At 38.9% G+C, this 20,626-nt stretch overlaps 1 protein-coding gene and 2 pseudogenes across 1 annotated transcript; 2 read left to right on the top strand and 1 right to left on the bottom strand.

Moving 5' to 3' along the window:
* Positions 1-1,791: 1,791 nt before the first annotated feature.
* LOC145496908 (gonadotropin-releasing hormone receptor-like) lies at positions 1,792-4,735 on the top strand. Its single transcript, XM_081476674.1, has one exon. It carries the CDS (start codon positions 3,206-3,208, stop codon positions 4,364-4,366), a length of 1,161 nt encoding a protein of 386 aa, XP_081332800.1. The 5' UTR covers positions 1,792-3,205; the 3' UTR covers positions 4,367-4,735.
* Positions 4,736-6,094: 1,359 nt separating this feature from the next.
* On the top strand, positions 6,095-11,178 carry LOC145496909 (QRFP-like peptide receptor; annotated as a pseudogene).
* A 2,291-nt stretch (positions 11,179-13,469) lies between these two features.
* LOC145497341 (uncharacterized) lies at positions 13,470-16,889 on the bottom strand (annotated as a pseudogene).
* Between the last annotated feature and the right edge of the window lie 3,737 nt (positions 16,890-20,626).

The following is a 20,626-nucleotide window of genomic DNA, read 5'->3' as shown; positions in this document are numbered from 1 at the left end:
ATGGATAAATTAAGCACTATCCTTGACATCTGGCAATTCCGCAGCCTTACTCTGTTTGGGAGAGTTTTTATAACTAAATGTCTTGGAATTTCACAGTTGGTGTACTCAATGTCAATTCTTGACACACCTTCCCAATATATAAAAGACACTAACTCCCTTCTTTTTAAGTTTATTTGAAAAAAAGCAAGACAAAATTAAACGAAAAGTTATGTCTCTTGATTAATGCGACGGAGGTTTGCGTGCGTCTAACATTGAGTTAATGTCCAAGTCACTAAAACTTGCTTGGATCGTAAGGCTATTGAAAAAAGAGCAAGCTTGGGAGGAATCCTGGAAGACGATTCCCAGCTACTTCTTGAATAAATATGGTGGCCTGAACTTTTTGTTAAAATGCAATCACAATGAAAAACTCCTGAAGCAATCCAACTTACCGCAATTCTACAAGTAAATGCTACAACATTTTTTAGAGATTAAAGTAGCCTACATTTGTGCCATTGGCCAAGAATTGGTATTATTTAACAACAAAGAAATCTTAATTGGAAATCAAGCCGTCTTTTACAAAGAATGGTTTCAGAAAGGAATCTTCCTTGTACAGGGTCTTTTAGAGGAAAATGGCCAATTTCTTACATTCCCAGAGTTCATCAAAAAGTACGAGGTTGAATGCAATTTTCTAAATTATATGCAGGTTGTTTCCGCGATTCCTAAGCACCTTCTTAATAAAGCAAAAGAACTACGAGTCGATAAAAGCACCTTTCTCGCCGAAAATGCATTCCAACTCTCTCCGAATACCGTCATAGACTTGCACAAATTGAAAAGCAGAGAATACTATTGCCTTTTAATGAACAAAGACAATGTAGAGATATGCTTGGCATGCTCCAAAAGGGCTCGTGATCTACAAACGGTAGACCTTCAACTAGACACCTATTTCAATCGTGTTAAAAATGTTTGCAAAAACAACAAGCTTAACGAATTCTACCTCAAACTGCTCCACAGAATTGTGGTGATTAAAAAAGAGCTTTTCTTCTACGGTATAGAATCAGACATACTGTGTTTATTATGCCAAGAACCTGACTCAGTAAGCCACACCTTTCTGAACTGCCATTGGTCAAAACAATTCTTTTATGAAGTCACTAGATGGTCCAACAAAGAAAATGGCACCTCCTTCTCGCCATCTCCATTTGAAATACTGTTTGGTTTAGAGCCAAAGTCTTATCCTCAAGGCGCAAATAAGTCGTTAAAAAAATTAAATTCACACTGTTATTTGCCAAGTATTATTTATATACACAAAACCTACTTAAGGAAATAAACTTGAAAGAATTCATTGGAAGGTTCACTTCTGAACTTCAAATTGAAAAATTATCTTAAGTTGCTAAGAATGCTGCGCTATGGCCCTTCCCCAACCCTTGCCCCTCTTTAAATCAACACGGGTGTTATGATATGTGGTAAACAAACTAGAGCATCTTTCTTTCTTTTTTGTTGTTTTGTTCTGTTTTGTGTTGCCCATATTAACAATATTAAGAAGTAAGTGAAATAATGCAATACAGCCAGAGAAATCATATATTTCAAAATGCGGTTTGAGTTGATTAGGTTACTGTAATTCAATCATTTTAAGTAGTGTTAGCTTGTTTTTTCTTTTTGATTAGTGTATCTTTGTATGTTGTTACCATCCCAACAAAATTTAAAATAAAGAAAAATTAACGTCTGTTCCCAAGCGGAAGAAATGGTTGACCTGAATTACATTTTTCTTTTCTTTCTTTCTTTTTTTTTTTTGCTGTTTATGGTAGCTTTCGGTGATAGTAATAGCCCCAGCACGACATATTCCTCAAAGATTCAGATTTTAGTAATGTTTTTCATTTCAGTAAGTTTGCAGGTAAGCATTTCTGTACGTGTGTCACTTGCCAGGCGAGTCGATTGGCAACTTCGTCACAGGTATGAAACTTAACTGTAGAACGCTGCGATGACAGGGAAAACAAAGATAACCATAAATGGTAATCTCTATCGTGACAAAACATCTTACTATGACGAAACTATTTTCAATCGTTAACACCTACCATCACCTACTAGCAATTCAGATGCGATTCTTAATGCAATTCATTTTAACTCTAGCCGATTCAGGGCAAATATCCAAGATATTCCAAGATATAGTAGAAACCGAGTCACATAGAAAGATGCAAAGCTCCCAATACTAAATGATTATAACCCAAAACTACAAAGACTTGTAGTTTTGTCGTAGTCTTCACAATTATAACACAACAACCATACAAACGGAAAAGAAACAAAATTTTGGACGTTTTGAAAGACGTTCTTGATTTTTCGGTGACCAGAGCCGAAAGCCCGTTTGTATGACGCTTTTGGGATCGACATGGATCACCAAACTTAGCACAATAAAACAGCTAGCTTGGGAGCATCTATTAACATTGCAATTGTGGCAAGCACCTGATAAGCATTCATCGTCAAAAAATTAAAACACCGCACAACCCACATGTCAGATGAGTTACCACAATGAAGTCGAGGCCACTAAAAGACATGGCTGTCTTATCGTTAATTTCGTTTAGTCTGAAAGGCTGGTGTAATTTGATGATTTTTTTCTTTACTTCCTTACCAAAAGAAAAAAGGAAATAGACTAACGCTCGTGCCGAAAATTCAATTTATTTATTGAAAGACTCCTCTCCTTTAAATTGCGGGGGCCAATGATTCCATGAGCTCTGCCTGACTACTAAGAAGTTGTGGTAGACATTCAACTTTATTTAATTGTTTCTTTTTAATGACATGAACAAATTAACAGCAAATTTTCCAATCGCCTCAAACATTGTGCTTTGCACCTGCCTCGTCAATAGGAAATGAAAGACCCGGGCGTTAGAATTAGGTTTTCTGTTTTTAAATCAAGTCAAAGCAGATGATTGATACCTCACCTACAGATTCAAGAGTTGGTAGTAATATTCAGCGATTATTCGACGATTCTCAAAAAATATTTCGTCCTAGGCACTATACCGGCTGTCAGATATTTCCAACAGGGCCCGTTTGGTCCTTGCCCCTACGGAGAAAAACATGCCTTCGATCGTTTTGGTTTGTTCGTTTGTTGTTGCTGTTATAACAAGAACGTTGGTCTTTGCGTAACGAGTAGAGTTATCGCTAAATTAGCAAAGAACTCAGGATAAACCGGCAACATAATTCAAAGACGCATCAAGCCTCATTCAGCGACTATACGATGTCTGAAAGCGTGAACATCTCCTTAGACACCTTAGGTGATGTTGCAGGCGGGAGCAATTCCTCTTTACAACAGAATTGCACCATAGTAGCAGTTCACCTGGCACCAAGACAAGTTACCACAACCATACATGTCTTAACTTTGGTAGCATCGCTGGTTGGTAACACGCTACTTATTACGGCCTTCGTCAGGATGAAAGAACCGATCCTGCTGCTTATTGCTAACATGGCTGCATCCGACCTTCTGGTGGCAGTGTTTTTAATCCCTCGTCTAGTTACCAGAGAAGTCACCGGTTCTAACGCTTTTCTTGTTCACGGAGCGGGAGGCACGTTTCTCTGTGAGATTTGCACTTTCCTTGGCGACATGTCGTCGTCAGTGTCAACCCAAGGATTAGTTTTGATTGCCGTTGAACGATTTTTAGCAGTTGTGTATCCTGTACAGTATAAAAATATCACCGTGAAAATACGTCGCCTTCTCGTCGCTTCTACTTGGATCATGGCCGGCACATTTCACTCGCCTTATTTTTACACGTTTCGCCTGGTAGCCAGTGACAGTGGTAATCTTCAAATATGTCAAGCAGTCTGGGGACCTGCTTTCGATCACAAGTCAGCGCACCTTCACTACAACCTGTTTTTATTTTCAACAGTCTTACTTTTACCGCTGCTTATCACCTCAATTTTGTACACTGCAATTGTATTCAATCTCCGAAGAGACAAAATGGCAATGCATCGAAGTGATAATGGAGCAATACGGGTTCGAAAACGAAACAGCAATTTGCGAAGAATGACTATAGCTACTATTTCATCAGCTTTATTATGCTGGATGCTTTTTATTGTGATTACCTTTCTGAAACTCTTTTCCCCTGGAGCGGTTCCAAAGTGTAATAGTAGTTTTAAGGTTGTAGATTATGTATCTCGCGTACTGGCGAGCTCCTATTGCGCGGTCAGTCCTTGCATATGTTTCTTTTTTGTACGTGATTTTACTCGTGAGCTGGGTATTATTTGTAAACGAAAACGTCATCAGTCTGCAATTGAAGGCAGAAAAGTAGGAGTACATTCTCTTACAGGCAATAGCTGTCGCATCGAGGTCATTACTGAGTCCACACAAGCAGTAACAGTTTACACAAGCCCAGTGGGGATATTAGTCGAGTCGAATGTTTAAGTATAGCGTTTTAAGATGTTTACTATTCGATATCTTTACGCAGGGTTTCGTTCCGGTTCGTGCTTTAGCAAAGGCAATTACAAAAGAGTTGAGGTCATTACTGAGTCCACACAAGCAGTAACAAACAGTAACAGTTTACACAAGCCCAGTGGGGATATTAGTCGAGTCGAATGTTTAGGTATTGCGTTTTTAAGATGATTTACTATTCAATATCTTTATGCGGTTTCGTTCCCGTTCGTGCTTTAGCAATGCAATTACAAATGGGTTGCTTTCGATTGCCATTCACTTAAGTACATATACTTGATGCAGTCTCTTATATCTTAAAAGTTATTCACGCCGCAACAAAACCACGGAACCCAAAACAACACATAAATGATGTATAGATGAACGACGATGCGAAATTAGTCCCCTTCATTGGAGAAGACATTACCTTTACTATCTTTCATTATAGAATTTAAACACGTATACAATTCAGAACTGTAAGTTTTATCGTACAATACTACCAGTTAGGCTGCGAGCAACAAGAAAAGAAAATTTTGTTTGATTAAACTTTTAAAAATCTTTGTTAAAGTTCATCAAAACAAGTTCCTCGTCCAGCATTCATAATAGAAAATTAGTTTTTGTTGGCTGACAGAAAATTCTGTTTGAATACCAGTCGTCAGCGTATAACTTACATGTGCTCACGGTGGCTTATGAAAGACGAGAATTTATTCTTTAGTGTTTTGATGTATAAGTTACAAGTACCTGCGATCGCGTGAAAACTCTCAACCGACTAATGGGCGGTTCGCTTTAACTTAAGGGTGTATGGCTTGGCTTAATGGATTTCCTTTTCAATTGCAGCTGTTTCTAAGGCCAAATATAAATGCTTGCATTTGAAGAATAAAAAGATATATCAAATCTATCAGCGGCTCTTTAAATAGCTTTTGCCGGAAACTCAACACGTGTTACTTAGTTTGAACGCTGGCCGCGACCAATAAGGTAAAGCAACTGAAAGCAATAGTTCAGGCTATATCATGAAAAAATTTTTAATAATGTCAATATGAGTCATGCGTTTAATGGCAGCCATGATCAGAATGAAAGTTCGATTGTAGTCGTTAAATATGACGCCGCCGTTCAGGTCTCTCTTCAGACAGGCGGGCTCGCAGAGGGGGGTGCTAATTTTAACCGTTTAAACTTATTTATTTGTTTATTTTTATTTATTTTTATTTATTTTTAATCCAAGTAAAATCCGCCAAACTTAGCGATGTCTGAAGTGATTTTGATACTGAATTCATTATTCTCTTGAAGTTCTTAATTTTATTACACGCAGTGTAAATTTGTTTTAGCAATTATGTTTCAATTTAATTTTCATCTGAATTAGTTCTGAGTTATTTTTTATGGTTTTCGGGCTTTTCTGAGACATCAAAAATCCAAGATGGAGGATTTGCATGTTATATGAAGTCAACAGCTCCTAAAGCTTACCGCATTCGCAACATTTGATCGAATGGATCTATCGATCAATTAACTAACAGATCGATTCAGCCATCGAGGAAAAAGCCCGCCTGCGACAATCATAACCTTTTCCATCTGTCTGTAAGGATCACAGAAAAATATCCTATCACGAATTTACAGCAATTAATGTAAGTCCAGTGGCGGATCCAGACTCTCAGCCGGGGGCTTTTCTTCCTTCAGTCATTTCTTCTTTTTTCACCCAGAATAAGGAGGGCGGGGGGGGGGGGGAGCGCCACCCAGGCCCCTCCACTAGATCCGGCACTGAAGTCCATGCCTACTAGTCTAGCTGTGTTCATTCTAGCTTCATTAATTTCTATTCAACTTTGCTAAACCCTCTTTTTGTGGCATACACAATGTACTGAACGACTCCAGCAACTTCATTTACAGCACAAGTTTTTAAAATGTGTTAAAATATCAATCATATTCAGGAGAGACCACGGTATCATTGATTGCGGGATAGGAAATCTCTCTTTTATGTAATTTTGTTTCTATAAAGGTAGAGCTGTTCCTCTGTGCTATTAGAGTAATAGGCTTTACAACAATACGAATCGGACTTATAAACTTGAGTCAAATGCATGGATTTACCATGCAATTACAAAACCAAAAGAGAGTGGCAATGACAAAATATTGCGAAATCTATATTTTATTGTGGAGTAGAGCTTGGAAAAAATAACTAGAAGCTGAATGTCGATAAAACTTGGGAAATGAGCACAATAAAATTCCAAAACGATCACTACAGATATCTCTTGCAGCTTTTTAGCCTCCTTCTTGACTCGTTCCGTTGTCTGGCGACGCACGAATGAAGAGAGATGATTTTGTCGTTTCACAGTTCTACAAAACTTGTAGTCTGCAAAAAGGCGAGTGGCAGAAATGACAAGACACGCAGGGTGAAATATGCATATTCATTGTTAGATTCAGTTTGTGGTTAAGACCGCTAAAGGATTAGTTCATTTCCAACCCGAATCTACGAGCAAAGATGGTTTCAGAAGAATTTGTGAGGAAATTGTGGCAGTAATATGCTAATGAGTTAATTCAGTTTGATTCACAGCTTATGGGCTAATGTGGCCATATGGCTGAGTTAAAAGGCCTAATTGTCTTTCTCTCAGTGTTAATTGTTTCTCCATTCTTAGGTCTGTCAGCTAGCTACGTGGAAACAAATTCAAGGTGTGTTTAGCTGGAGCAAAGCCCCTTCTAAATCTGCATGCGCATAACCAAGTCTAATCTAGGGATGAGCTCAAGACAACATGTGAAAGGTGAATAAACACGCTGCAAAAAGAAAAAAGAAAAGTTATGATTATTCCTTTAATTGAGTCGTTTGTAATTGTTCTCCAGCCTTTCCAATTGAAACAGCATAAGCAGTGGTACAATCACGAAAGGCTACGAAAAATGAATTCTGTAGAAATTTGTATTTAGCCGTTGTTACCGTTGGCAATGAATGCAAATATAATAAACGTTCCCAGATATCAAATGTGGTTAGATTCAAATTTAGATGTGAGGATATTCTTTACTTTGATTCAACAACACCTTTGCGGGCTTCTAGCCTCCTGCTCATCCCCAGCCTCAGGCATGAGAGATAAAAGGCGCTTGATAATGGCCGCAGGCGTTGAGAGATCAAGCAATTCAGAAGTCTCCACCCAGGGTTTGTAGGATAGAACTAGCAAAAGAACCTTGACTACAGGCCATACGATCTTTCATGGGTTGGCTGATGAAGTGAGCCACAAAGCACAAACACGGCATTCATGGGCCTGTCATTAAAAATAGTTGACGATCTTTATTATCCAGATTGCACCAGCATTCTGAAGTGAATGAACCTGCCTAACCCCCCCCCAAAAAATGGAACTTTCGATAAGGAATTCAGGTCATAGTAAATACAGGGGGATGGTTATGAAGCCCGACAAACAAAATGAGAAAGTCGGAAGGCCCACAACTGTGCACAACCTTTTGTTTCGCGCTCAACACAAAGTGCATTAATTATGAGACCGATAAGTTAACGTTTGTACTGTTTACTGTCTCAATTAGAAGTAAAAAACGGTGGTATTTTATGCACGATCAAGGCCAAAAAATGCAACCAAAAAAATTCGGCAAAGAACATTGTCACGCCTCACAGCCATTCTCCCTTTTTTACCATGATGAGGCTTTCAGTCATTTGATCAATTCAGTAGAATATAGAGACTTCAGAGTGTTTACGTTTGTTTGCGGCGGAAGGGGGAGTGGCAGTAGGGAGAGAAACTATAGCAGTCGTTCATGCATCTTTACAAGGAACAGAATAACCTGAATAAAAAAAGTTGATCGTGTGTTCTTGTTTGTATATTTATCATTACAGTTCATTTGGTTTCTCAAATTAATCTTACGGTAAATGCATGCAAAACATACCGATTACGGATCTCGCACAGGACGTTCAAGGCATTGGCTAAATCTATGTGGCAATTGAAGTTCTTCTTCGGTATTGTCCCGCTAAACTTGGCAAATATTTAAACTGGTGGTCGCGAGATCGTCACGTCCAGTTGTTCATTTATCTGCACTTTTTAATTACAGTTTTGTTTCAAGAACGGAAACAAAGGAACTTCTTTAATAGAATTTGTCAGACTCGTCAATAGAAGGCTTTTAGCTTTCGACATTTTATTTGTTCCCTTCCACTGTAATGCACCTCAACAGTGGCTTAGTCTTCCATAGTAAAGAGTTACTACATTATACCAGAGCCTAGAATCGTGTCATCTAGTTTTGCCTGTATTCAGCTCAACTACTTTTAATAAGAATCAAAACAACTGAGCGACCGTGATAATCTGAACAGCATCTTCACTTGAGTTTCGCAAATCAAATCGATTCGATTTAATGATCATGCTCGAAAACAACAACTCAGACGTCTCTCCCATAGCGAACGAAAATCGCACGTGTATACTGCCAATTGATCCTGTCGCTGAAGTGATAAGCTACGCTACTATATACAGCATTCTTTTGATTGCTTCCCTGGTGCGAAATTCTCTGCTTATTTTCGCCTGTCTAAAATCGAAAACCACGATTAACCTGATAATAACCAACGAAGCTGTTTCGGATCTCTTGTACTCCATAGTTCACTTAACTCGAGAGATTGTGGTTCAAATCACAGGCTCCACGGCGTTTCTGGTCCATGGATGGATTGGACATGTCCTCTGTAAGATCTGTACCTTCACTGTTGACGCTGCCATTGCTGTGTCCACACTGTCCTTGATTTTGGTTGCCGCAGACAGGCTGGTCGCAGTTGTATTTCCAACAGAATATAATCAAATCACTGTCAAAAAGCGACGGCTTCTCATCCTTTCCACTTGGATTGTAGCAATGGCAATTCATTCTCCGTATTTCTACACTTTCCGTTTGGACGCAATCAATGGCGAAACTTTTTGTTTCACAAACTGGGAGCCGGCCTTCAATCATGAGTCAACACATACCCGATACTACACTGCGCTACTGTTTATTGTACTGATTGTGCCACTAGTAACAGTATCTATACTACAAACTATAACCTTGTTGAAATTGAGACAAGACAATATGATGCCTTTTCGTACCTCTATTGCCAATCAGCGACACAAGAAAAATACCAAAAATCTGCTGAGGATGTCTGTGGTGATCGTTTTTGGCATTTGCATTGTGTTGGCTACCTTTTATTGCCTTTCAGTTTCTTTTTCTTTTCTTTCCCAGTTCAATTCCACGTTGCAGTTTAGGTTTTACAATAGTTAGTAAACTTGTATTTCTTTTTTCGTTGTGTCATTGTATAGTGAATCCATTTATTTGTTTTTCCTTTATGCGTCGTGTTCGTATTGCCATAAACCTTGCAACAGAAAAGAAGACTTTAACCTTCATGGAAACAAGATTATGACAATTGGCAGAAAAAGCAAATACACTTTTGGGCTTCTCCCAGTTCACGGTCGCTATGTATCAAACTTATTCCGAGTAATCAAATGAATATTGAATTTTCTTACGATTTCTTTATCAAGCTAGGCTACGTGGATGTATTTGTTTTCTATTCGACTAAAGCAATTATATTTGCATGGGCTGAAACGTGTAATGAACTTTCCTCTAGAAACAACTGATTTGTCTGTCGCTAATTTTCGCGTAGCAAGTTAAAGCAACGATTTCTTGTGCTTCTTACGCTCTTCTTTAGCAGCCAGGGCAAGTAAGAAATCATTTTGCTTTAAGATAAAGGTAGTTTTTGCACATACCCTTTTTCTCCGACGTGATATTTTTTCAAGCGCTCGAGGGCGCGAGCGCGAGAGCAAGCGCGGAGCGCGACAGTGACCTCGACGCGGGCCGCCCCTTTTGCTTCGGTCTTTTTCAAATTCCCTGCGGTTAATACTTTTGCTTACGATCTCGACAAACTCAAGACAAAATAGAGGGCCTGTGGACAGAGTAAGACAAAAGATTATTATAACGCTTCTGAACATTTCTGTTAAGACAACATTGTCCTAGCCATTGTAGGGATCGCCCTTTTTCCATTGTCGTTGTCATTCTTTCTCGTAGAGCCAGCAAACAAACAACAACAAAAAAACCAACAAAACAAAAAAAAGCAACAACAAAAAACCAGAGAATAGTGTGTGCTCTATAGATGCGTGAGATTCGACTGAATAAAAGCAAAGTAGTTACATGCAGTGAAGCATTTTTTTTTTTTTTTACTTCTGCACGTTAGTTACTGCATGTATCTGTGAGTTACTCGATTTGTCTTGTAAAAAAGTAATGCATGGTCTCGAACGCATCACTCCCTTCCAAAGCCAACATTGAGACCATTGACGGTTGTTGGAAAATCTGGGTTACGGCGATTAACCTTCGCAGAGCGATATTTTTTTAGAAAATTTATAATGATGGGCAGGTGGGACAGCGAGCGCTTTCTATTACCAAGCTAATAATGTAAACATGAACTTATGATTGTGTCAGCTGGTCCGACAGCATCGAACTACGTACATGCATGAGGTGATAAGATGACAGGAGCCGTAAGGCCACAAAAACATACTAGTTGCTTGCTCACTTGCGATCAGGGCTTCTTTTGTCAAGAACGCCTGATCGCAGACTATTAGTTGCTTAGTACTGAAACTCCGATAAACTTGCCAAAAATCAATTCGAATGACCCTGTTTGAAGAAACGTTGTATTGCATCATGCATGCGGTGCGCACACTCGATCGTGTTGGAGTCATTTTCCTGCTTGATAAGCTTATTATATATGCCGTCAGTAAGAATGGCAATAGTCTACTTTAAATATATTAAAATTCTAACTTCGCTCCGAGGTTTAGGCGAATAAAACAAAACAAAACATACAGAGGATAAGCGATCAATAATCGATTTTCTTTGTTGTAATTTCCAAGTTATAATTTCAATATATCAAAAATTGGCCTATTCGGACGCTAACGCTAACTTTGTTCACTGGTTGACCAATTTTGGAAATAATCATTCATTTCGACCATCTGTATCGCGAGAGTATGGTGCTTGGGACCGTCTAACTGTTTTTTAAAATAAACCTAATTTACTCGGAATACAAACTACTTTAGTTTGGAGAAACAGAGCTGTTCAGCCCTAGATATCCCTTTCTATAACTTACTCACAGCTACGTTGCAAAATTATTTAACAGCTCGTCTCAGACATTATAAACTGACCGATTTTATGTACATATTGATCTATACAATAACAGGATGCCCAATTGATCAAGCGTAGCCTTTCAACGGAAGAAGACATTAGGTAAAATTGTGAGAGAACCTGAATTTGTTTAAATTAAATCGATATTATAAACTGCGAACTACGTACAGTCAACGAACTCAGACTAGAATGCAGAAACAGAATTTTCATGGCTTATCCCTCGTTTCATTCAGGTTTTCAATTCTTGCAAACCCACTGAATTCTCGACGAGCTCAGTCTACTCGCATCACTGATTTCACATGAGATCAGTTCTTGGAATACGGCGACAGAAGGCGGCGAGTCCGAGTGGTTTAGGGCGCTGGTGTTGTAATCCGGAGGTCCCTGGTTGAAGGCCTCCACCCTGCCACTAGCGCAATTTGTTTCTCGGTATTCCTGGGTTCAAATCCTCGGTCACGCTTTGTAAATAGCCAACTGGTCTTTTTCCTGCCGAGAGGGGGGGGGGGGGGGGGAGGGGGGAGGGGGTACTCCCGTCTATTGGCTATGTAGGTATGTGCGGCCCCAAAGGGTATGGTTTTTCTGCCGTTTTGGACATAAATTGGGTATCGATTTGGGCATATTGGTCTTTTTTGCCCCCTTCCATCCAATGGTTTTCAATCATATTGACTACACGACTGGTTTAAGCCAACAGTCGAGCTCTGTTTACTAGAGCGCTTAAAATAACGACAGCAACCTGCTGGGATAATAATTTGGCCATGTGTCGTGGCCGCTTTTAATTGATAAATCACTAACTAATAATTAACCACATCATAACATAATAATCATTCATAAAGTATATAAAGTCATCATACCAACGATTTAAAAGTAATTTAAGCTCTAGTAAAGGTGAGGGCCACGAAAAAGGTAGCATAATAAAAGTACACATAAGTAGAAAGGCTTTCGGGGGAGCAAGGGGCGGAGGCGGGTTTATTGCTTGAACGACTTCAAGATTTAGCGTTACAGACAGCGAGGGCGAGTCACAGCTAGCATCGCTCTTTTACCCTCGTGCTCCAGGAAAACGAGGCTATGTACTTTTACTGAATAGGGTGTGACAATTACACAATCCTACTTTCTATTGTAATGAAATTGCCTGACTGTCTCGTGATTCTTGCACAACTCCAAGGTATTGTCTAATGTATCAAATGACGGTAATACGAACGCAGCAATCTACCCACCTTTACCCTTGAATGACCTACACATGTCATGTCAACACCCGATACAAATTAAATGCATAAATGAGGTGACATAAAAACTTTTATTTGCATGCAAATAAATTCATTTATGCCCCCTTCCATCCAATGGTTTTCAATCATATTGACTACACGACTGGTTTAAGCCAACAGTCGAGCTCTGTTTACTAGAGCGCTTAAAATAACGACAGCAACCTGCTGGGATAATAATTTGGCCATGTGTCGTGGCCGCTTTTAATTGATAAATCACTAACTAATAATTAACTACATCATAACATAATAATCATTCATAAAGTATATAAAGTCGTCATACCAACGATTTAAAAGTAATTTAAGCTCTAGTAAAGGTGAGGGCCACGAAAAAGGCCAGAAGGACGCTGCTAAGCGGCCACCCCCACCCGAAGACTGTTGGCAAACTCTGAGACATCATAAATATAAACGAAGCTTAACGCTAGAAAACATTAAGGATGCGACAACACAGCACCTGCGTGTGATATCCATTGCACTAATTCATAGCTAGGGTGTTGATAAGTCAGTGGCGAGACTAGGCGTTCGTATATATTTAAGGAAAGCGTTTGATTTCCAGCGACCTAACAAACGAATCTGAGAGTCCGAAAAACCTTTGGCGGCTGCCCAGCTTGCCGCACCAATACGAAAACTATGTGACTTGTATAAAGAAGCATCTAGGTTGTTATAATAAGGTTTCCATATAACGCGCGCTCTGATTGGCTGAAACAATGTTTAATTTTGGGTCTCACGGATTTAACGTTAAATCCGTGAGACCCAAAATTAAACATTGCACATTCGCAGGATTTTAGTCATATCCTGCACGCAATTTTGTAGGTGTTTTTTGCTGTTCACACCCTAGTCGGAACGTGATTTGTACTCTAAAGAATAGGTATAAAATAAGTTCCTTTATGTATCTTGTTCAAACTCCCTGATGAAGTCTGTATGATCAGACGAAACCGGTCGGAGAAAATAAAGCAAGTTGACAAGATCTGTTGCTGAAGTGCTGCTCACTAGTATTATTTTAAAAAAATTTTTAAAAAAATTACAAAAGGTTGACTTGGGTCGCTATGCTTATATTGAAAAAGAGAAAGCTGAAGGGCCTTGACATGGCCATGCTTGTCTACTAGACGATCTAACTGCGTTATATTGATAAGATTGACCTGTTGTCCAGTTGTAGTGGTCATTTCTCCTATTCGCAAAAAGGCAAAAAATGCTAAAGAGCACATGCCTGACATTAAGCATTTCTGATAAGCTGACGTGGCTGTATGTGTGAACGATTGTATTAGCTGGCGTAAGATTGGCAGAGTGATTGGTAAGCGAACATCTCTGACTGGAGCTAATTTCCTATAACCCTTAAGAATTTGAACAATTATTGTCACTGCAGTTGGGTCTTCTACCCCGACTAACTTATGTACGTAACCAATAGCGGAAACGTAAGTGGTCACTGATGAGGAAGCATAGTGAAGAGAAAACAAATGTGATATAAAGAGAGCTAAAACAGCTGGTTGCACTGGCAGTGAAATAACCGAGGTACCTAGATAATGAGCAGCCCAAGTAGTGAACAAAGTCCAAGGCCGTCTGTAAACTCTAGCCGAGGCGCTGTTCAAACTGGCAGCTAAAAGTTTCTTAGTTATATCTCCCAGTTCTCTGGTAACAGATGGGGAGGCACGATTGTCGGTTCTTGGTCCGCATCCTGGTCGAGGGACTTGAATTTGTCCACCTGCGACGGCGATAAGGCGTCAGCCTTCGTATTTAAAATCCCGGGCAGGTGGATTGCTCTGAATAGAATATTATGCCTCAAGCAGGACAAAACCAGGGCGTGGACAAGAACCAAGAGCTCCCTGTCCTATTGTGTGTGTGAATAAGTAGAGTGTCCAATTTTCGGCTTGTGTTCGGAACTATTCCCTTCTGTAACTGGAAGTCGAACGGAAGTCGGTCCGATGTTCACAGTTACAAAATAGTCGACCGTATAATATCCAGCTTCTCTCGGTTTTACACGAACGCTATAATCGAACGTCTGCTGGTCTCATTTCAAACCTGTAGGCTGGTTTTCACTAGCGACGGAGTCGTAGTCGGAATCGTAGTCGGAGTCGTAAGAGCGCTTACGACCTAGTGAAAATCGAAAATCGGAGTCGTAAGCGGAGTCACAAGCTCGACGGAATCGAAGTCGGAAGAATCAGAACGTTTCCATTTCTTCCGATTCCGTTTACGACTCCATCGCTTATGATCCAGTGAAAACTAGATTGTCGGAGTCGGAAGCAGAAGCAGGAGAACCAACCAATCACGAGGCCCGGTATCGAGCATTGTGATTGGTTTATTATTCAGCTTCTGCTTGCGATTCCGACAATACAGTTTTCACTAGATTGTAAGCGACAGAGTCATAAGCTAAGAGGAATCGATGTTCTGCTTCCGACTCCGACGGTTTGATTTTCCCTAGATCGCATCGATCTACTCTTCTGATTACGACTCCGACTACGACTCCGTCGCTAGTGAAAACCAGCCTTGTACGATACCGAACGAAGAGCAAAGCTAAGTCCTGCTCTCTCCAATGATCGAGTTTTTATCGACTACTCAAACACAACGTATCGAAAATGTTCTGGTTGGGAGCTCGAGTTTTCATGTAAGAATACCGCTCTGTATTTATGTGTTTATCCTATTTTGGACCAGTAATCAGACACAGCATTCAGGAAATGTGCACTGTGACTCTTCATAAAACGATTTTAGGCTTCTGAAGGCACGGATAGAATTTTCTCCAGGAAAACGTTCCCGGAATCACTGATACGTGTAAGACGGCCATGATAGCCGATTGATTTGTCCAGCTTGACAGTGCGAAATGCTCCATGTACAAATCGTACAGGATCTGGCAATTTATAAACCTTTTACGGTAAACTATTATTCCCTTCGTACTTCTATTAACTATGGTACATGTAGATCAAAATATTATGTCCTGCGAGACACAAACCTGAAAAAAATCTAGCCTTTGGGAAACGTCAATTCCTTTCGGAGAACAAATGTGTCTTTAGAGACACAAAAGTATTTCCTTTAGGAAACGAAAATCCCTTCAGGTGACTACAATTGTAGACAGATCACTGGTAGTAGTGATTAACATAGCCCAATAGCACAACATCCATGGTTGTTATGATGCTGTATATGCGAAGCAAAATTGCCCGCTGGACACTGACACGTGCTTGAAAGATGACAAAGCTGTGTCTGTTGTTAATTGTGGAATGTGACAAAATTTAGCACTTATTTGTGATAGTAAGAGATGGAGAACCATCCAGTGTGTCACTGAGAAGACTTTTTAACTCACTGAAACATGAAAATCACTGAAAATCTCCCTGTTTCATTCATTAAACAATGCAACAATGGTTTTGTGAAATATGTTAAAACATATTTAATGTCATATATATAATTCATCAGAGAAACATGTTTTAGTGTCAAATCCCAGTCCTGCAACAAGTAAGTAATATTGCCTCTTCTAGAGGAATGTGCAGCACTGATTCTTATTCAGTGTTAAATTGATCGGTTTAAACCGCAGGATGTTGACTGCAGACTGCAGACTGCAGACTGAGGGTAAAATGCAGATTGCAGACTGTAGACTTTCTAACTGAACGGTGTTACCGTTTCCATCATTGATAGCTAACCATAAACAGGCTAACCAGCGCGTTATTAATAGGCTAACCTGAGTGATGTTCAGGCTAAGCGGAGCCAATCTATCTGGAGTGATATTCAGGCTAACCTAAGTACAGACTTTTACTACGATTAGCCTAAATATTCCTGTTTACGGTTGGCACTCTATAATGGAAATACCACAAAATATAATTAAAAAGAGTGTAGTCTGCAGTCTGCATTTTACCTGGTCTGCATTCTGCATTTCACCCCTGATCTGCAGTCCGCAGTCTGCGTTTTACACCGACCGAATGTTAAATATGACCACAAAGGCAAAACATAAATGTATACCAAAGGACTTCAAAAGAGCAAGAATATGGTCCCTGATCAAAAGGCAAAACATGCATAAATGAAAGCCCACAGAGCAAAGCCAAAAACCCATATTTTGAGTTGACTACAATGTACTTGAAACTTCCATGAGATGATTGCCCATGGCCCTGGCACTCAGTATACTTGTATTTGCTGTCACTGTCAAGAGACAGTGAATTCCTGGTATTGGTGAACACCTTTGTGATAAAACAAGTGTTCATGTTCATGAATGGGTTTGTAAAACATGCCATAGACATGTAGTAAAGTATAAACTCATGTGATGCTGTTAATGGCATGGTAATTTTCCACAAACCAGCTCTCTTTGATTTAAATGAATATGAATGCAGATTGTTAGCACCAAGAATTGCATTTCAAAAGCTAATGCAAGACAGTTTAAGATAAGGATAATATATTGTTAGTGTTCTTGCAGATGTTCTATTCTAATACTGCCAGTATGTTTCCATGGCTGCCATGTAAGGCTGGTGCTATCAAAGTCAATTTTTTATAAAGATAGTTGCAATATAAGAATGAGAATTTGGTTTTGTCATTAATAGCAACCTTTAAAAGGTAGTGCAGGCTGCTGATTGGTTGATGAGTAATAGCAATTTATATAAAAATGATGGGATTGGTTTTAATCTAGAAGAATATATTATTCGATGCAACAAAGAAATTCACAACATGAAAATGTTAACTATGTGGTATGGGATAATCATTTATGAGCAACAATAAATGCAAATAGCAAACATGTTGAGTCATAAAAAATACTAGCTCAGTTCAAAATGAATAAAGTAAGCATGAAGGTGAAATGCCTGCAGGTGTTACCTTCTGTTGGAGCAGTGTTTAGCCAGCCAAGGTATATTCTGGCACTTGTTTTTTCTTGTAAAAGTCAGTTGATGTCAACATAGTATCAGTAATAGACTGTTGATTATATATAGAGATAAAAAATCTGAATAATTAGCATATCCTGGAATATTCCTTGGTACAGTGACCAGAATGTAAGCAAGTGCATTACAGTGCTATAGGTACATGCAAATCAGAACTGCAATGGTTGAAAATTCTAGGGAAATGAAACATTGCTCTTCACCACGGGCAAGACTGACACTACTTCAAATCCCTGCAATTCTGTTCTTCTGTTAACTTGTATCAGCAATTTCATTGACTCTCACTTGAAAACTATGTCGGTAAAAAGGGTTGATCGACGATAAAAATCTTATTACACATTTTTTGCTCAAGAAATTACATCACTTGAAAATGTCCTGGGGATATTGTACACTACAACGTCCAGTAACTTACTGATGTAAATATATGACCCAAATGATATGCCAGTGAGCACTGCTTTTGGGAACAATTTAAGCACGTTTTGCTACTCATGGTGCTCAGTGGTTTATACATACAGTAATCAATCTCAGCAGCCAAAATCAACAAATTTCTTGATATTTAATTTTGTAGCTTCCTCGAATGCTTAACCATCCAGTGATTGAGTTGAGTCAGTATTCATTACAGCATTCAATAGTACATCGTACATCACATCAAATCACATTTCAATATCACTAGCATTCCTTTGATACTATATTCTTAATCAATACTATTTTTAATTTTCCCCAAGATCCTCATTTACAGGGAAATCGATTGACATCCAAATTTGTGGCCTTATCCACAAAATTATTGACAAGAGAGCACCAGCACTGAAAGTTCTTACTTTGAATTCCAAGTACAAACTTTGTTCACAAAAGCTGAAGTAATAGAAGAAAAGCATCCTAGCCTCAAAGAAATGCAACATAAGAGGATAGCGGTAAATATTGATAATATCCGAGAAAACATGGACCTGTAGATGAAGAGCATTCGAGGAGGTGTATACAACTGGTTAAAACAATATCTTGAATAGCACCACATGTTGATAATTAGCAACAGAACAATTCCTTTTCACAGATGCTCTACAACATTTCTCAATTTCAACAAATGTGTGGCTTCCTAATGCTTAGATCCTACAAAAAGGCGATTGTGAAAGAATTAATGTTGGGGGGGGGGGGGGGGGAGGCTGGTGAAGAATGATTTTGACATTGCAGATGAAACACTAAACACATAGCAAATTTACAGATAGGAAAGTTTTACATCATTGAAGGCATTAGTATGCATAGTTATAATTATAAGACATATCTCACCACATACAATGTATACATATACCAGCAAACACAGTAATGTAAAGCAGGTGGATGTGATCACAATTAGTATTGAACCAGGACACCGAGAATCATCTGGTAAAGTTGTTATTGCCTCAGTCATACCAAATAGTATGTACTAATTATAAATCATCTTTATACAATAGTTGTCTGATGTGTAACACAAAGATCTGGATAGTTAATCATAATGCTGTAAAGTGTCATAAATGCAAGCTAACCAGTTTTTGTTACTAATATCTTAGACACATCAGTAACAAAATGTATTAGTCCTTACCAATTACTTGAACCAGATATTGTACACTTAAACTATCTTTGATACAACTATGAACACATTTTTATAGAAGGTAGGAAATAAAGTCACTGATTGAAGTGAAAACCAACTACTAGAATATTTTTCAATCAAAACCTTTAGGTTTACAGTCATTGACAAAGTCATTTTGTAAGCTGCATGGAAGATATTTAGAATGTCATATACAGGGACCAATTAGCATCATCTGACTTCGGATAGTAGCAGGCACATAGTGAGTGAGATATGGTCTTAAATAATTTGACACTGTACTTAGAGCTTCAGAACTGCTAAATGTTTGACTTCATCATTTTCAAACAATTGATTATCCATCAAATGGCATCAATATCAATCACAAAAATCTAGGATGGGGAACCTCTCTATACCTATGTACCATTGTGCTAGGAGCTTTGCATTTCCTGGTATGCTGCATGGTAATTTGAGGTCAAGAATTATATTGTTACAGTTAATAACCAATAGGCTCTACTTATTAGATCACAAGAAGAGCTAAAAGAGCTTCATACACATGTATGTGAATAACTTGTGCATGTACAATTCGAAGAACATTGGATTCCGGTCAGTGTAAAATGCAGACTGCAGACTGCAGACCGGGGGTAAAATGCAGACTGAGGGTAAAATGCAGACTGCAGACTGCAGGCCGGGAGTAAAATGCAGACTGAGGGTAGAATAAAATATTAATACCAATTCACAAACCTGTTGATATATTAAAGTCAAGTACAAAGATTGAATGTCTTTCCTAAACTCGGCTCGATACCTACAAGTTTAGCTTGCCCTGTTGTTGTGCTGTCATGTTTTGCTTGCCTTGTGTTCTGAACAATTGCGAGGCCATTTGAACCGACTAAGACACGCGGTGGTTTCAACGTTATTAAGACTTTGTCGATGAAAACAGGATGAAGGAAATGCCCTGCAAGAGTTGGTTGGTCTCAGACCTAATTGCATAAACAAAATTCAAAATGGTCAACATGTAAACAAAGGTAAGATGCATAGAATTACGATTAGTTCGGGCCCTTGTGGGAAACTTGATTCAACAAAATGGAGAGTTCAAAAACTTGAGGTTGATAATATAATGTTTGACTAAGGCTTGGAAATGCCTTTTGGTTTGAGTTTGTGGGATTCTGTTTGCTGGATTTATGACATTCCCAAGTCTTCATTTGATGCGGATTTGAACCTCCTGTCTTTTATTATTGATATTTTATTTTACCCTCAGTCTGCATTTTACCCCTGGTCTGCAGTCTGCAGTCTGCATTTTACCCCCAGTCTGCAGTCTGCAGTCTGCGTTTACACTGACCGCATTGGATTCAATCTCAACATCATACACACAACTGGATCAATCCACTGTTGTACATAGTCTTCCGTCTGAACTATGTGAGAAACATCACGTTGGAAATTTAATTACCTGATAATGAATGCTACTTTTGTCAAAATAACCATGTTTAATACATCGTTACGTTTACTTCTTTAAGTGGTTATT

Source organism: Orbicella franksi, chromosome 9 (assembly GCF_964199315.1).
Source record: "Orbicella franksi chromosome 9, jaOrbFran1.1, whole genome shotgun sequence".
NCBI classification, from domain to species: domain Eukaryota; kingdom Metazoa; phylum Cnidaria; class Anthozoa; order Scleractinia; family Merulinidae; genus Orbicella; species Orbicella franksi.
The sequence above is the reverse complement of the archived record's forward strand: the minus strand, read 5'-3'. Positions and strand labels throughout refer to the sequence as shown.